The 19,135-nt window shown below is 38.3% G+C and overlaps 1 protein-coding gene across 1 annotated transcript in view; it reads right to left on the reverse strand.

Annotated features, from left to right (window-relative positions):
- Nucleotides 1-1,079: 1,079 nt before the first annotated feature.
- FRZB (frizzled related protein) overlaps nucleotides 1,080-19,135 on the reverse strand; it is a 32,999-nt gene continuing 14,943 nt past the window's right edge. The window contains exons 3-6 of the mRNA XM_045868400.3: nucleotides 10,552-10,617; nucleotides 6,056-6,260; nucleotides 5,601-5,664; nucleotides 1,080-2,313 (exon numbers count right to left, since the gene is read on the reverse strand). Coding sequence (XP_045724356.1) covers nucleotides 2,197-2,313; nucleotides 5,601-5,664; nucleotides 6,056-6,260; nucleotides 10,552-10,617 — 452 coding nt within the window. The 3' untranslated portion in view covers nucleotides 1,080-2,196. The remainder of the gene's footprint in view (nucleotides 2,314-5,600; nucleotides 5,665-6,055; nucleotides 6,261-10,551; nucleotides 10,618-19,135) is intronic.

A 19,135-nucleotide genomic window follows, 5' to 3' on the forward strand; every position in this document is an offset into this window, starting at 1 on the left:
GCTTAAGATTCTCTCTCTCCCTCTCCCTTTGCCCCTCCCCCATTCTCACTCTCTCGCTCTCAAAAAATGTCTTCTTTACTATGCTTTGGAAGAGATGATGACATTTTGTGGATTTGAGAAACCGATTCTTTTCAATCTCCTACGGTCCATTCTTGCCCTTCTGCCCATAGTGAACATGAAAAATGCATGAGAGAAACAGGACAATGAAGAAGCACAACTTTCCAGTCTTCAATCCTTGAAGCTCAAGTTGAGGCATCAACATCATGATGAGAGATCCCAAGGTGCAGTTCTTCCCTTGTACCACTTCACAACTACCCTGTGACACCCAAACTCACCTTTTTAAGGCTATGACAGCAGCATCTAGAAAGAGATGCACCTGCTCTAGCCATTTGAGAATAAAGCCCAAAGGGCATGTGGCCAAATTATCCAATAACAACCATCAGGCAGCTCAAAAGAGCATGCAGTCTTCACGGAGGCAAAGGTGGGAACTCTTCTGGAATTCCAGAAACCGTAAGGGCTTGGGCATCAGCTGGAAAGTCAGGATGTTCTTTTACCTTCAGAAGGGAGAATTTAGAGGAATTATTTACTACTGGGGAAATGTTTGTTCCAGAATGAATTTCATTCTGGCACGATTGCCCTTGTAGAAGGAAGCACAGCACCATTTTCCTTCATAAATGTTTTATTTTCAGCATACCATAGCTTAGAAATTTGATTCTGGGGGCGCCTGGGTGGCTCAGTTGGTTAAGCAACTGCCTTCGGCTCAGGTCATGATCCTGGAGTCCCGGGATCGAGTCCCACATCGGGCTCCCTGCTCGGCAGGGAGTCTGCTTCTCCCTCTGACCCTCCTCCCTCTCATGCTGTCTCTCATTCTCTCTGTCTCAAATAAATAAATAAAAAATCTTTAAAAAAAAAAAAGAAATTTGATTCTGCTCATATCAAATATGTAAATTGAAGGGAAGAACCCCTCTGGAGGAAAGAAGGAAGGAAAAGTATCCGTTGTTCCCCAAGGTCCCTGGGGATACTGCAGCTTGGCTAGTGAGATTGTGCATTTGGTTCAAAAGTCAGAAAAACCTCTCTCCTGACAACCAGAATTCCTTTTATTAGGCATATTTTACTGAGCATTAAACAGCACAAATCCAAGTGATAAAGTACAGGCCTGTAATTCAGTACAGCTTGGGTGTGAGTGCACACACACACACACGCGCACACCCTCACACATTTTACCATCCTGCAAACTACAGCAATTTATAGAGCTATGTATCTTTTAAAAATAACACCCCGGTGCACATGCATACATACTTTCTTTCCCTGGTCAATGCAGCAAGTCAAGATTTATTTTAAAAGATGGGGAAAAAAAGACTTACACCAATGGGTTTATTTAAAGGGAAGCAAATTTAACAGAGCCACACTGATAACAGCAGATGTCTAGTTATAATTTACTTCCCTAATGCTGATTAATATATTCATAAACAAATCAAATGTATTGCCCAAAGAAAAATGCTACTGTTTACACCCCAATAGCCACTGGTTTCAGTGGTGCTTCTCAATCAGGCGAAATGTTCTTTCCCCAGCTCCTACCACTATTTATTTTGCTTCCTGCCAATCTTGCAAATAATTAATCTTGTGTGTCGTTTCCTCATAAATGCTTCCTGGTGCTTGATTGCTTTGCCTGTGTGGCATTTGATTTCAAACTGCCATTTTACCTTTATAAACATTCAGAACTTTTAAGCATGAAGAGAATGCCCAAAAGGCATGTGAAAATGAGGCAATGGTAATTAGATGAGCAGACTATGTTTTACGGCATATCTAGCTTTCTGTGGATACCAGAAAACTCTCTTTGCATCAAATATTGCATTTCCAATCTGGGTGCAGAACAGCAAATTAACATTTACTTCAGCAAAGAGGCCCTGGTATCAACATGTTTAATTTATTATTATTGCAAAGAACAGTTTTCCCGGGATTAGTGAAACAGAATGCATATATTTAAGGATCTGCACTCAGACCACAAAAAAAGGAGGTGGGGGGAGGGAAGAGAAAAACAGAAAACAAGAGAGAAAATAGAAGTAATATCAGTTACCACATGATTTTTGTGGTAAAAAATAGAATATGGCGTGCAATAGTGCAATTTTCCTTTGCTGGTCCAGCAACGCAAGTCTTAATAGGAAGTCCACTGATGTTCTTTCTGCATTTCAGGATTTAGTTGCGTGCTTGCCGGGGGCTGGAGTTCCGGCCAGACTTCTGACTCTGAGTGGAATCGCTATGGCTAGAATCACTTTTATTCAGTCCAAGATGACGGAGCTTCATATCCCAGCGCTGTGAAATTTAAAACAGAAAATGGTCGCATGCGCATATTGCCAGGGTCATCATTTCTATTATTCTAACAACTTAGTGAGACCGCAAAGTCAGATCTCAAAAGCATTTTCCAAAAGTATAACATTTTGTTATCCTGTGATGCTATATGGACATAATTCTCTGATCATAAAAAAAGTATAAAATTTTGTCATCAGATGATGTTTATATGGACATAATTCTCTGATCATAAAGATCACAACAGTGGCCACCTAGAATATGTCTGTCATGTTTTCATAACAAACCTTAAACTTAAAATTTCCATGTCTAATGGTGACACAAATATCTATCCAAATCTGCGGGTATTTCTGGAGGTAACATACACAGTCTGGCCCCTGGTGATCAACAAATGGAAGTTTTACACACAGAATTCAAAGGGCTATTTTTCGTCTTCTTCTCTGACGACACATCAGAACACAGCCTTTTAAAACATATGTGATTTAAGCAGTGAAAAAAATGGAAATTTGGGGGGCAAATGGGATCTCTTAAAAATATATTTCCAAGTAATCTCTACCAAGTGCAACAATCACAACAGACAAGGTTCTGCACTCAAAGTTGGACAAAGCAGACATTACCAATGTTTCTAATAACCACAATCAAGTTCACTAATATTTCATATTAACAATGCCAAGAGTGTCTACATGTAAAATAATAAATAATAAATTAAAAGGAAGTTCTATTTCAGGTATTATAGATAGTGAATAAGGACTACAGCAGTACTTCTCAAATTTCAATAAAGATAGAAATAACCTGGAGATACTGTTAAAATTGCAGATTCTCATTCAGTAGGTCTGGGATGGGGCCCAAGATTTTCATACTTAGTAAGCTCCCCTGTGATGCCAGTGTTGCTGGTCCGGAGACCACACTTCGAGCAGCAAGGAACTAAGGTCAGATGGCCCAAGTTCAAATTCTAATTCCATCAGTTACTGTGCAAAGTTTCTTGAACTTATTAAACCTCATTTTCATCATTAACACATTGGAATTAATAATAGAACATACTTACAAGACTGTTCTGAAGATAAAAATACATAAAGGGCTTAGTACATAATAAATTATCATTTTTCTATTACTGCAAATAATTCTTCATTTTAGCATAATTTACTCCACAATCTTACTGTTTTTCCTATTAAAAAATAGTCTGATTCTCAGCTGCCCAAGGCAGACCAAATATTTTGATTTGAACAACCTGCTGTATCAAGAGACTTAGGTAAGCAACCATTTGTATGGCAAAACCATAAGAAGGTCTTTATTTAATTCTTATTCTATTCACTGAACAAAAAGAAAAAAAATCAGCTGAAAAGGGCAATTCTTATTTGAAAAACAAAACAAAACAAAATTGGTATCCTCCATAAAACTCTTTTTTACATCCTCAAATTGACTGGAAAACTAAAGTAAGAACCTCAATAATTCTAGCCTAAAGAGATTTTCTATCCAAGATCTTTAGCCATGAGTATCTGCATATGAATTAAAAATTGTTCACGTTATTGGTTTAATTCTTCCCTTTAGCATGTTTAAATCCAGACTGAGAATATAAAAGATTTCACAGTAACTCTGTGAGTCTCCTGTAGAAAGCAATGGAAAATATGTTTGCCTAAGAAATAGGATAAACAAGCCGTGTGTCCTGGGTCTTTACATGATGGTCATTGTTTTGGTACCAAAAGAGAAGCAGCAAGCCTCGTTACATGCTTTGCAGCAGGGATGTTGAAAGCTCTTCCAACTGGTACAGGAATTTAGGACAAATTCCTGTTCTGCATTAGCAAGCAGAAAACCAAATTAAAAGGACAGTAAGAGATTCCAATTTCCTGAAGAAGAGACACTCTTTAATAAACACCAAAGTAATTGAAAAGAGATATAAATGGAGAATTCCCACAAGTCTGAACTTGAAATACATCTCACTTTTGACAAATATACTGGGGGAAAAAAGAACTTACCAAAGGGTAGTTTCTCCCTGCAAAATAATGCCCTTTACATTTTTGTAGGTCACTTAAACTCAAATGTGTCTGCTCTGTCAAGTGCCAGATGTAGAAGATAAACTGCCCAGGGGTATTTAACTTACCCTGTAAATGTTTCCCAAGCCTTCAAACTCACAGAAGTAAGGGGATGTATTATGTTTGGTACAATTCCCACTCTTTCTTTCTCCCTCCCTGCCCACTACACACACACACCTTTTTCAATTCCATGCATACATTCCTTTCTTTGAAACAGATTTGTTTAGTATAGTAAGAAGAAATGAAACCTTCTAACTTTCTATAATAAGGTCATTTACTGTGCTTTTTGAAAATGCAACATTTCCAGAATCTAAGAATCATTGGCTTAAAAATAAAGCTCCATTACTGCTCTAAAGGACCTGATTCGGTCAGATCTCTTACACACAGATGAATGTGGCTTCATTTTGTACAGAGGAATTGGTGTCTCTGAATTGGGACAACATTGGTAGTTTTCTGCCCATCATTTATTCTCCCCTTCTTCTTTGACTCACAGAACTACAATTAGTTCAAGGAAGCAACATATCCAGCTAAAAAACTATATTTGTCAGCTTCTCTTACAGCTAGGGATGGATGGGAGACTAAAACCTACATGTAAATTGCCAGATGGGGCACTTGGAAAGCCCTTTTCTTTTTAAAGATTTTTATTTATTTTTGACAGAGAGCACGCACAAACAGGGGAAGCAGTAGGCAGGGGGAGAGGGAGAAGTGGGCTCCCTGGGGCTCGATCCCAGGACCCTGGGATCATGACCTGAGCCGAAGGCAGACGCTTAACCATCTAAGCCACCCAGGAGCCCCTTGGAAAGCCCTTTTTACCTCCCTTTCTTTCTCCCTGAAATATAGGTGTGATGCTGGAGGTAGGCAGCCATCTTGTGACCTCCAGGTGAACATGGAACTGCACTGAAGCAGTACCCTTTAAATGGCAGAACAGGAAGCTAGGAGGATCCTGGAGCCCTAATGATAACGTGGAGCCACCCAACCAGGACTGGACTAACCCCAGCCAGATTTCTCATTGTGCGAAGTGAGGCAACTCTGGCGAAATCTCTGATGCACTTACAGAGAATTCACTCCTTAAATTAAATTGACATTAAAAACAATCTCCGTCCTTAGAATTTGAGACACAGACACAGACAGTCAGACAGACACACACATCTCAGGTTTCAGTATTTCTCATGCTCTTAAGGGCAACTCTTTGTTTAAATGACAAATGGCTGGTTTCCTACTTTTATTTTTATGTATCACTTTGAACATAAAATACAGGCTTACCTTAACTTTTTTACCAAGTCGATCCTTCCATTTCTCAGCAATAGAACCTTCCACCAACAGTAATCTGTATTTTTTAAAGAAGCAACCATTTTTGAAAAATTAAAATATATTACTGAAAAACACAGGGAATCGTTGTCAAGAAAGATTTACTATTTACTCTAGACTAGCACAGCCAAGTTTTAGAACAGTAATTCTTAATAACTGGGGAGTCATGGACTCACTTAAGAAGAAATGATGTTATGATCCCTCTCCCCAGAAAAATGCATGCCCACAAATTGCACACAGACACTTTTCTATCCAATACATGATATTGAGGGACCCAAAAAAACCTAGCTATAAGCCCATAGAAGGTAGACAGAGCCCCAGGTAAGAAACCCAGCGTGAGAGGTCTAGAGAAATGCAATAAAGAAAGGATAAACACAGCAATTATTCTGAATCCTTAGGGAGTGAATTACCTGGAACGTTCCTCATCTTCATAGCCCATGATGATATACTCCTCATTAACATTAAGGGGAGGACACAGGCAGCCAGAGCTGGTATAAAGGTTAATGGTGTCCCGTGGAATGTTTACCAGAGAAGACTTTAAAATCTCCTTCACCTCAACTACTACAGTCACATCATGGCACTTGGTCTTTACTTCTTTAACTTTAGCCCGAATGACTGGATAAAAGAAAATAAAGTTGATGTGGTAATATGAAACACAATAGATGCCCCATTCAAAAAAGACAAGTAGGCTCCTTTCTAGTCAATTCATAAAAGTCAACCAGATACTTTTGCCTTAGATGGTAGTGAATGACACACTACACAACACACACCTGCCCCTTTCCTCTTCAGCCCTGATCCCCTTCCAATTCGTGTATACATACATATTTGTGTATGTGTATGTGTATGCACACACGTGTGCATGTGAGAAATCCACTTAATCAAAGGCTGAGTGAATCTGATGCGATTTTCCTCCAAAATTTTATTTTGAATGTGTACATATGTGGTTTCAGTTATTAACTGCACTCTATGTAAAGACCTGGTATTTAATATGCTTTGTTTCTTTCTATCAGATGTATTAATGGATTTTCTAAAGAGTCGGGGCCTCTTCAGTGTTTTAAAGTCTCTTCTACAGTGCTCCCCAGCTGCTTCTGTGATCTTTCCACCTTGCTCATCTTAGGGACTGTTCAGACAACAGCTCCTTTCTTCCTTCGTTTCAGTACAAATTATCTTTTATACTCTCCTATAGGTATACTACATTTTCTTCTTGAATAAGAACTGCTGGGGCACCTGGGTGGCTCCAGCTCAGTCATTAAGTGTCTGCCTTCGGCTCAGATCGTGGTCCCAGGGTCCTGGGTTAGAGCCCCACATCGGGCTCCCTGCTCAGTGGGAAGCCTGCTTCTCCCTCTCCCGCTCCCCCTGCTTGTGCTCTCTCTCTAGCGCTGTGTCTCTCTCTGTCAAATAAATAAATAAAATCTTAAAAAAAAAAAAAACTGCTACCATGAGACCTTGTTTCCTCCATGTGCTTTGAAGTCAGACCCTCCAACATTCCCTCCGCTATGGAACATGGTCTACTATGTTTGTTGCATGATGTACCTCTCTCAATGGAAATTCTGGCATGCAATGTAGCTCACAAAAGCCAGCTTCACTTCTCAGTATGAAGATGAACTGCCTTAAAGTAACCAATTCAGCTGCAAAGTCAAAGTATTTGACTCAGAATCTACAAAGTACAGTTCTGCTTCTAATCTGTATATTCTGTCCTCTGGAAGAGCCAAATGTTTTAGATTCCTCCTTCTGATAAATGAGCTTGTCTTTTTTTTTTTTCCTTTCTTTCTTTTAAGGAGGGGTTTGAAAAAGCCTGCAAAGAAGTAAAAATGTCAATTAGCAAGAAGCCAGTGGCTTTTGGCCCAGCTCCCTAGTCCAATATCCAGGGATGTTAGAGAGGAAGACACAACGTATCCAAATGAATCCACTTTTTCAAAGCCTCTTAGGCACATATCTGCAAACCACTTTGGTCTGAGTTCCTTCCCATGGATTTTAGGGTTTTTTGGACTACAAAGGAATAGAAAAAAGTAATCCATGAAAACATAAAGCCAGCTAATAAACCATTCCTCCTATCAATGCGCCAACTTCATATAGAAACGAGAAACATTAACATTCCACCAGTAGGTTGGGGCGCCTGGGTGGCTCAGTCGGTTAAGCAGCTGCCTTCGGCTCAGGTCATGATCCCAGGGTCCTGGGATTGAGCCCTGCATCGGGCTTCTTGCTCAGTGGAGAGCCTGCTTCTCCCTCTCCCTCTGCCTGCCTGCCTGCCACTCCCCCTGCTTGTGCTATCTCTGCCTCTGTGTCAAATAAATAAAATCTTAAAAAAAAAAAAAATTCCACCAGTAGGACATATGGATGATAGAAATTAAGTTGCTTGTTCTAAAAACTTTAGGACAAAACCTCATTTTTGCTCCACGGGTATTTCAATTTCCGGAGAAAGTGTGAGGACTACCGTGAATGAAAGAGAACTACCCAGCTGTACCTGCTTGGTGCAACTTGTGAGCAAAGGAATCCCTTCTTCGTGTTCTCTCAAGTCTGTATTTTAACAAAAAATAAGATTGCCTTTTTGAAATGTCGTTTGGGAGATTCAGATGATAAATTGACAAGCCCGGCTAGCAGACATTTTTTTGTGTCCTGGTTTATGTAAATGTGCCTCAGAGCATCCATCAACTCTTAGAGATTAGCAAACTGTGCAAATGTTCTCAAATTAATGATTTATTTATCCAGCATGTCTACTACTTTCATTAGAAATTTTTAGCACATGTACCCACTCCAAAATAAATATCTCTCTACAAGACTTACTTTATTATTCAAGTAATTTTGTTAAAGCTCAAGAGCTTTTACTGAATTAATCTGAATGAAGCAGAGGTTGTCTGAATTATCATTTACTCTCACTCCCACTCCCACTTTGTTTTCTCATGAGACACAGGCAGAGACTAGTGATGAAAATCAACATATTTTAGAATTTAAATTGCATTTTCCTTTCAGAGTTCTTCCTTCTATTTAATTATTTGAGTGCCTGCTTTCTCCCCAAAGAAGCTCTAAGTAGACTACAAATACATGAAAATCCTTCAACTATGGGCAACCTGGTTATTGTTTGGCTATGAGGAAGAAATGACCTCCTTCCCACTAATTGTGACCTGTATTCTATTTTATGTTATAATATTCACTCGGACTTGTAACCACCTGTATTTTAACTCTTAACCAAAATAGCAGCACCAACCGTCACAGCACTAAAAAAGTGAGATAAAGTAAAAATTGATAAGTAAAATAAATATGAAGTCAACTAAATTCCTTGAAATAACAATTTTTATTATGATTTTGTTTTTAGTATACCTATACTTAAAAGTTCACATAACATTTTTCACTCTTGAGAAACCTAATCTCCTCAAAATCAAGACCTCCATTTCCCTGTGATTTTTCACATCAGTTTTTAGAGGAATGGGTTCTCAGATGAGCAGCCAGGCATTTGACTTCTCAGAAAAACATGACCTTTCAACCTTGGAAAGTGCATCCACCACTGGCTAAGAGAAATTAGATTCCTCTTAAGATGAGTTTTAAGCAAAAAAATAAAAATTGATTCCATTGAAGAAAAACTTGGGAAACTAGTATATTTATTTCAAAAAGATTTATTTACACGGAGAATTTTCTACTTTATACCTTCTAAAACACAGTATTTTCATAGATATCAAAGATCACTCTTACAGAGTCTTACCAATTTCTCTCCTTCCAATTCCCAACAGTATAGAAATAAAAATAAATCTGTGCTATATGTCCTCTGTCCTCTAAAATAAGGCACAAAAATTCAATAATAAAATTCTCATTTTAATAATAAAGTTTCCTTTAAAAATCTATTTGTCATGTTTTTATTCATTGACTCAAAATCAACAATCTTCTTCAGAGATAGTCACACGACCTTTATTAATCTCATAGATGCTAGGAAAAAAAATCATAATAAAATGCCTATGGATTACAACAGATGTTGATTTGTCCCTTATTTTATCGGCTCGAAAATTCTAACTGAGCCTTCCAAATATAATAATAATTGATATCTGTGACTCTCAAGCATGCCAGTACCCAGAAATACATTTTAAATAATTTAAGAAAGGACAATCTGGGTTCAATAACCGCTGATAAAAATAGCACAACAATGCATCTCCTGGGGCAGGTGAGCAAACTATAAAAGAGAGTGTATAGGAACCACCCAGCACAGTACCTGGTACAGACAGGAGGCTTTTCCTCCCTGCAGTTAAGTCTGCCAGCTACATTTGGAGTGGTGGTTCTTCAGTTAATACTTTAAAAGAATGTCACTTTTCTTGGTCAAGCTAGACAAAAAACATTTCCTTAATTGAATTACTAACAACTTCTGTCAGTGTTATCTTCCAACTCTGCCAATGTGTTCCATGAGATGGACTGATTGGAGAGACCAAGCTGTACTCTATTACCCATCCCTCCCTGATGCATCAAAGCACTCCTCCGTTTACCCCAGTGAAGGGGACTTTGAAGCACGACTGAAAACCCAGGCAGCTCCCAACACTCAAGCTCAAACCCTCTTTAGCACATCAGGGAAGGAAGAGTCCCTGCCATCTCGTTTGAAATGCAGCTCTGGGTACTTACTTAATTACACGGTGCTAAGACAGCAGGAGTGCTGCCCGAGATGCTGCAAAACCAAGCATTTGTTAAGAGTTCTGCCCATGAGAAAAAAGAAAAAAAGAATTTTGCCCATGAGACATTTTAATTGTTCAGGAAGAACAGGGCACTTGTGCTTAAAAGTTGTCCTTGTTTGGTTTTAAGCCTTATTTTTAAACTGCTCTACGAATTCACACGTGCATGGGCGCGCACACACGCACGCACACACACACACACACACACACACACCCCTTTCTTAGCACAGTTTATAGGTCAACCATGAAGTTATCCTTACCATAGTTGTAATTGTTTCGGAAATAGGTCTTCTGTGTAGCTCTAATAGGCTTACATTTGCAGCGTTCTGAAAAATACAACATTTTAGCTATAAGCAAAAATTCAACATGAGCTTTCTTTTATTTGTTCACATTTGTTGATAAGATTCGATCCAAATTTGGTGGTGAGGTGATGTATTCTGTATTCATATGTATTCATAATTCATAATTCTGTGTCTGATCTCTTTCTCCTGGGATACATTCATGTTTATTCTATTTACCCAGCCTCTTATTTAATGTCAATAAGCTCATAAGCTCCTAGTCTTCAACAAACCACCGGAATCCTGAGGAAACCCTGTTCACCACCACGCATGAAGAGGGCATCAACCCCGAATCCTGAAAGAGGCATGTTTAGTGCCCATGGAAGTAGAATCAATGCCTACTGAAAGGCAATTTCCTGCTGATGCTCAGGTAACTGGTTTAGCTCTGTGGGGTACCGCCTGCATTCATATATGCCTTACAGATCACATGACACTTTTCCAAATCCTAGTTCCTGATCTAAAAGAAGCAACTCAATGAGATAAGCGGTATGATTACAACCCAGTGAACTTAATGAAGTTCTTAAGAGCAGCCACAAATCCCACCTAGAGGCCGAATAACCGTTATTTAACTCAATGGTATTTTTAAGTTTATTGGAAGAAATTACTAATACATAATTTGAAATGAGAAGTTCCATGCTTTTCAAATCTGGTGAGTAGTGACAAGAATACATTTTTACATATAAGACAGGTATATGTAATTAAAACTTGAGTTGTCTCAAAATGTTTCATATATAGGATAAATCACTTAACATCTTGGAAAGTGGATTACTGCACTGCTCATAGATTACTTAGCTAACAAATATAGGTCATATATGCATCATAGCTGTAAGTTGTTAGTCATTAAAGCCAGTATAAAAATAGAAAATAATACACAATTATCTCAGGAGGCATTTTAGTTCATGTAAAGATTTCTTTAAACTAGTGTCCCTGAGAAAGCTTCATTAAGGATAAATGGCATCTGTTTATGCTTTGACACAGAAAAAGGAAAAAAGAACACATGAATCAAAGAAAGCCAATAGAAGTATTTTAAGAAATGTTTTATGTTAGCATAGATAAAAGGCAGAAGCTTTTGATGACCAGCTGATGTTTTCTAATCAAAATAAAGTTTACTTCCAGTTGAACTTATGGATAACATGCTTTAAAGTAGCAGTCCCAAGAAGAGTAGCAAGCACCCTTCCTAGCAGCATTTAAGTTCCAGAAATCACCATTACTGGGGATCGGTGCTACTCTACAAAGCAGTAGCAGCAACATCATTCTCATCCATGAGAGAGGTGAGGATCTTCTCACACTACACACAGCGCTTCCCTTGTTCTGCAGATAATTTTTAACACACAATTTCCGTGGAATAAAGATCTCAAATCAATACATTATGGGTAAGTTCAGTGTTGGTTGCTATTCTAAAGAAGTCCACTCCAATAATAACTTTCTTATTCGCAAAACACTTATATTCCTATTTGTCAAAAAAGGAAAGTTATCTAGTTCTATTGTATAGTTGCTTTATTTTGTACTGAAATGTTACAAATTTTTTTAAGGAGATATTCTTTTTTTGCTGAAGTATAGTTGACACAGAATGTTACATTAATTGCAGGAGTACAACACAGTGATTCAACAAGTCTATACATTATGCCATGCTCACCAAAATTGTGGCTACCATCTGTCACCATACATCACTATTAGAATACCATATTCCCTATGTTATGCCTTTTATCCCTGTATTATGTTGGGATATGTTGACCATATTCCCTGTGTTGTGCCTTGTATCCCTGTGACTTACTCATCCCATAACTGGAAGCCTATACCTCCTACTCCCCTTCATTCCTTTTGCCCATCCTGCCCACCCCATCCCCTCTGGCAATAACCAGTTTGTTATCTGTATTTATGGATCCATTTCTGCTTTGTTTGTTCATTTGTTTTGTTTTTTAGATTCCACATATAAGTGAAATCGTATGGTATTTGTCTTTCTCAGTTTGACTTATTTCACTTAGCATAATACCCTCTAGGTCCATTCATGTTGTCACAAATGGCAAGATTTCATTCTTCTTTTGACCCAATAATATTCCTGTGTGTGTGTGTGTGTCTGTACACACCACATCTTTATCCATTCCTCTATCAATGGACACTTAGGTTGCCTCCTTATTTGGCTGTTATGAATAATGCTGCAATAAACAAAGGGGTGCATATATCTTTTTGAATTAGCGTATTTGTTTTCTTTGAATAAATACCCACTAATGGGATTACTGGATCATATGGGGTTTCTATTTTTAATTTTTTTTTTTTTAAGTAAGCTCTACACCCAATGTGGGGCTTGAACTCACTACCTTGAGATTAGGAGTTCCATGTTATATTGACCGAGCCAGCCAGGCTCCCCTCTATTTCTAATTTTTTGAGGAGCCTCCATACTATTTTCCACAGTGGTTATGCCAATTTACTTTCCCATGAAAAGTCCACAAGGGTTCCTTTTTAAGGAGAGATATTTTTTTTTAAAGATTTTATTTATTTATTTGACAGAGAGAGACACAGAGAAAGAGGGAACACAAGCAGGGGGAGTGGGAGAGGGAGAAGCAGGCTTCCTGCCAAGCAGGGAGCCTGATGTGGGACTCGATCCCAGGACCCTGGGACCATGACCTAAGCCGAAGGCAGACGCTTAGCGACTGAGGCACCCAGGCGCCCCAAGGAGAGATATTCTCGAGATGAGACCATTTCTGAAGAAATAACTGCTATGGTCTGATTTACAAATTATCCTCACTGATATACACATAGGGATTTGTGCTTTTCTAGCATTTAAAAATAGATATTTCTCAAACATAATGCATGTATATAAATTATCTACATATTTGTAATTCTTTAGAAATTTGCTCATACTCTAATAATAATTCTTGGCAAAACTATACCAACTATCACTGAATTGAGTCTAATAGGATGTTGTTACCATACAACTTTGCTTGAAGCATAAACAAATAGATCCCATAACCTTCCCAAGCAGAGATTTTTCAAAAATTAAGTCATAAAGTGATTTAGGAAGATTTCAAGTAGGTATTTACATACCCATATATACACAACTACATATACATAGCTAGACCATTTCCTAATAGCTGAGGAGCAAAGCAGTTTATTCTTGGGACTAGATTTGATTCATCTAGAGTGCACTTATCTCTGCTAGCTTCAGAGTTGGCAAGGCCATGCCATAAATGAGACCCTTGTCATGCTTCAGTTTGTAGCTCTTGCTACAAACATCTGCCTAGTTGAACTAATAACTCAATAAAATAACAGAATAAAAGGAGAAGTGGAAATTTGTATCTGTAAGTCTCAAATATGGAAGGACTTCCTTTCACTTATTTATGCTAACTCAAACCAAATATATTCATATGAGAGTGTATTCATGAAAAATATATCTTAGATCAATTCTTCTTCCTCTAAAGTACTTTTACTCACATCTACATATATATCCCTGAAAGCCCAGGAACTGAGAAATTGCAAAGAATCATGGAGGGATATAGTACATGCATTATTCATTATGTTTTTTTTACCTGCCACCCTAAATCAGAGTAACAGCCTCCTTTTTTTTCTTCTTTTACTATAAATAGTTGATTTCTCAGACTTTTTAGAGAGCCAGTAATATTATCATCATTTCTACTTTAATTTGCTAATAATGTTGCTAGTAGTGTCCCTCTCCCAGCTTCCCAACTGCACAAGGTTCTTAAATTTTGGTTTCCACAGTGGCAAAATAAAATCTATTATTTACCGAGCTTTGCACAAAAACCATTAGATATTGATTTGGTTGCATTCCAAAAAACATTAGATATTGATTTGGTTGAGAAGAAAAGGTTGTAAAGGAACTGCCTTGGTGTTTTCATCTCAGGAAAAAAAATACATGAACAAGTTAAAGGAGCTGGCTGCAACAAAAATAAGTGACAAAAAAATTCTTCAAATGTGGGGAAGGTTTTATATTAATAATTCATTCGCCTCAACATCTAGGATCGAGTATAACATCCTGAATTGCAGAACAGCATGGCGTCCTATAACCCACAAGCATTCATGGGCCTCCATCATGAAACCACCTCTGGCAGCTCTCCCTCACGTTTTTACTTGGTTCTCTCAGGCACTCTCCTAGAATCAATGATTTCCTACTTCTCTGCTAATGAAAGTAAAGACCGTTTATCATCCTCATACAAACATGAGTTTATCACCCTCATGCAAACATTAGTTTGCAAAATTAACATGCCTGAGCTCCACAGAACCTGGTTTGCAACTCAGAGGAGATACCCCCCGTTCCCCACACCCACCATGCACTGTCTCAACAACAAGCCTTCTTATAAAGATAGTTCAGAGAGGAAAGTAATCACATCCTCCTTTATTCAAATTTTTGTTCATAAAAATGGGCTCACTTATTGAAAACAGTGATAATAGTATTTTTAGAGTCATATGGTTTCATAAGATCTAAAGAATTATAAGTACCTGATAAAACTATGAAATTTGATTCTCAGTGGACCTTCACTACTTAATGCAATCTGTTCAAGGTCATGCTTAAGGGTGATACAATTTTCTATTCTTGACCTTTGCTTGAGATTCCCTACTGCTGGGCCCCATCCAGAGCCATAAGACTATAACTGACTTCCTCTGCTGGATTCTAAAACCCCTATAGCTTTTCAGGTACCATGACTTTGGAATACTACTATCTATGAATTAGTAATTTTCTGTGTTTTCTAGGAGAAGACATCTTATATCTGTGTGCAGGATCTATTGTCAAAAAGTATGTGGGGATTAAAGAAAATATAATTCTATTTGTTTTACAATTTCTACTCTAGTTCTTTCAAGATGGACTCATTCTAATCAGATTAGAATTTAAGTAATTTTAGTTTGTACCAAATGTATTATATGTTTTATATCTTGGCATTTGACCCTACAAGCCCACTTGCCCTCTTCCCTCCATTTTAAGAAACAGGAGCAAACCACAAATTTTAAAACAGGCATAAAAAATAAATTTTTACAATTTGAATCTCTATATTCTTAACTATGACTTCTTTACTGAGATCCAGCTCTCACCTATAAGAGGTGTCAATAAGTACGCCCTTAGGTAATTTCAGACTTATCTTTTACAGAATTACTGGGAGAAATAAATGAGGGAATACACATAAAATACTTATCACAGTACCTGGTATACCTGCCTCATAAATGTCAGATTTAATCAAGATTCACTGGGATTTTTAATCCATTATATATAAAGACCACCTAATGAATAAGAGAAGGACTATTTGTCCAAGGTTCCTTGCCACCTACAGAACTGTGGTGCCCACCAAAATTAAACAATCAGGCTTTTCAACAGTACCAGATTCTGCTATTTTGATTCAGGTAGACCAAGCTAATTTCTGTCCTGATGTAAGGAGTCCATTTGAATTGTCATGTACATATTCAAAATTGGAAGGATCAAACTTAGCAAGCCAAAATGATCACATATGTAACCATTCTAATAAGTATTAGAATGCAAGAGAATATGACAAAATGATTAAGGGCACATGGGTTTGAATCCCAGCTCCATTCCTTCCCAGTTGTGTGACCTTGGGCAAGTTACCTTCGGCAAAATCTATTTCTATCTAATACTGTCTACCTCATAGGGTTATTGTTAAGAATTTAAAGAATAATTCACTTAAAGAATTGGGCACAAAGCCTATTACTTAGTAAATCATCCACTGAATGTTAGCTCTTAGCAGTAGTAGTAATATATAAACAAAAAGATCTGAAGATATTTTATGCAAATTCAAGAGCAGATGATGAAACAGAAGAGATGACTTTCTAACCAAAAACATCTGCAAGTTGATTTAAAAATTAAAGTTTAAAGTTTATACTTAAAAGTTTAAGTTTAAAGGGGTACCTGGGTGGCTCAGTCATTGAGCGTCTGCCTTTGGCTCAGGTCATGATCTCAGGGTTCTGGGATCGAGCCCCGTGTCGGGCTCCCTGCTCAGCGGGAAGCCTGCTTCTCCCTCTCCCACTCCCCCTGCCTGTGGTCCCTCTCTAGCTGTGTCTCTCTCTGTCAAATAAATAAATAAATAAATAATCTTTAAAAAAAAAAAAAACTTTAAAAGTTTAAGTTTAAAGATAAAAATTTACTAAATTTTTTCCTAGAGATAGAAACTTTTATATGTATTACATTTAGTTTGGGGGGAACTATATAAAAAAATAGAATTGAGAAATCACATTGGTATTATGCTCCCACAAGGGTTTACTATTCCACAAAAAAGAATGAAATGATACACAGAAGTGGATAAATCTCAAAAACGTTACACAAAAACAAAAGTAGCCAGTCACAAAAGAATATTGTACTATATGATTCCATTTACATGAATCTGAAAAACAGACATTAATCTATGGTGATAAAAATAACATCTGTGCTTGCCTCACAGTGGGGTGGGTGATTGGGCCCAAGGGAATTCTCAGGGGTGATGGAAATGTCTTTATTTTGATCTGGGTGATAGCTACATAGATGTATACATTTGCCAAAATTCAGTGTGGCATACACTTAATTATACATTTTACTGTAAGTGAATTATGTATCGATAAAGTACCAATAACATAAAAATTCATGAGACATTCCTTTCATTTTTCCATAAACTGAACTGTGCCATGACTCAGCAGCTGTTCATTATATGTTTAAAATAATATTTATTTCCCAATCATAAGCATAAGGCAAAGAATCTATTAGATTTTATTTTGGATAAGAGCAGTCTCTATTCATAGTAATTTGTACTTTGTAAAAGGGAACTGTTTAAGATTGAGAGGACTAACACTGTATTAATAAGAAAAGGAAATTTAGTTTATTCCTTTAGGATTTAGGTCTTTGGAAATTTTTAAATAAACTGTCCTTCACAACATTTCTGGATCCAAGGGTCATTCAGGATATACAAAATATAATCAATGAGATTTGCTCATTTTCTCCTGTGAGAGCTGAAGTATTATGTTCAGTGATACACTCTAAAGAGCTCAATTAACAAAAACATAAAGTGGGCTTCACAGTCTTTTAGAACATCATATATCAGGGTGCCTGGGTGGCTCAGCCAGTTAAGCATCTGCCTTCAGCTCAGGTCATGATCCCAGGGTCCTGGGATCTCAGGGTCCTGGGACGGAGCCCTGCGTCTGGGCTCCCTGCTCAGTGGGGAACCTGCTTCTCCCTGGCACCTCTCCCTACCGCTCCCCCACCTGGGCTCTCTGGCACGCTCGCTCTCTCTCTTGAATAAATAAAATCTTAAAAAAAAAAGAACATCAGGTATCTATCTAGCCCTCTCAAGCACATAGAAAACAGGGCAGAAAAGGGAGGTGCGGTCACTGCTCACTCCCTCACCCCATGTCCCGGGTATACAGTATGCCTGGCAAGAGGAGGCAGCCATGACATTTCTAAGGAACAGTGGGGTGGATGGACCAATTAGCAGACTATGAAGTTTCGATACTGAGGACCTGAGAAAACAACGGTGCCACATACTAAAAAAGAAAGTTGCAAGGAAGAAATCTGTGACACAAAGATAACTTTAATTATTAACTAGGTTGTATTTGAAGTACAACTAGGTGGCCCGGGTAGAAGTGTTTACTGAAGGAGAAATGTGGTGCTCTCCCCGTGGCAGTGATAAGACCTGGAGTCACAAGAGTGATAACTAAGCCCATGGAGCTGGCTGCACTCCAGTGGGAAGAAACCACTGCAGAGAGATAGGGGCAGAGACCAAGCACAGAGCCTCAGGGAATGCCCACTGCTGGGGGGGTAGGAGAAGCACCAGCAGATTTGGGTAACAGCTCTAGGAGGAGAATGCTTATGAATAAAAATGAGTCAAAAGTGTCAAATATTGCAAAGTAATAAAATAAAGGACGCATATACTTATAGGCTGTTATAAAATTGTAAATATACTACTTTTTTTTTTTTTTTAAAGATTTTATTTGCCACAGAGAGACAGCAAGAGAGGGAATATAAGCAGGGGGAGTGGGAGAGGGAGAAGCAGGCTTCCCACGGAGCAGGGAGCCCGACGTGGGGCTCGATCCCAGGACCCTGGGATCATGACCTGAGCCGAAGGCAGATGCTCAACGACTGAGCCACCCAGGTGCCCCGTAAATATACTACTTTTTATCTACCCTAATTTTTTTCCAGCAAAGCGCAGAAGTTGCCCCCATATTAATTCAGCTGCTATTGTCAATAAACATTTGCACCAAAGGAAAAAAAACAAATTCCTTCTCTAAATTAGGAGGAAGTCAAAGGGGAGGAAAGAAGTTTGGAGAAGGAGAGAGGGAGAGAATGAATCTATATTACCCAAGCCAGGCCTAGGCCATCCCCAGAAGAGGGGTAGCTGGGGCAGACCTGGCAGGTGCAGGCAATCAGGAATCCAGTTACTCAGCAGCTGCCCCTCAGCCCCCCAGAAGAGTTTCTCTGAAGCACCTTTGAGATAGGGGCAGGAAGATGTTAGCGAAAACTTTGTAGAGCACCCAACTTACACTGGGGATACTGCTAATGTTTCCGTGATTCGAAAATACA

The sequence above is a fragment of the Mirounga angustirostris genome, unplaced genomic scaffold (assembly GCF_029215605.1).
Source record: "Mirounga angustirostris isolate CCGP_5_RB_7025 unplaced genomic scaffold, mMirAng1.0.hap1 SCAF_3, whole genome shotgun sequence".
NCBI lineage: Eukaryota > Metazoa > Chordata > Mammalia > Carnivora > Phocidae > Mirounga > Mirounga angustirostris.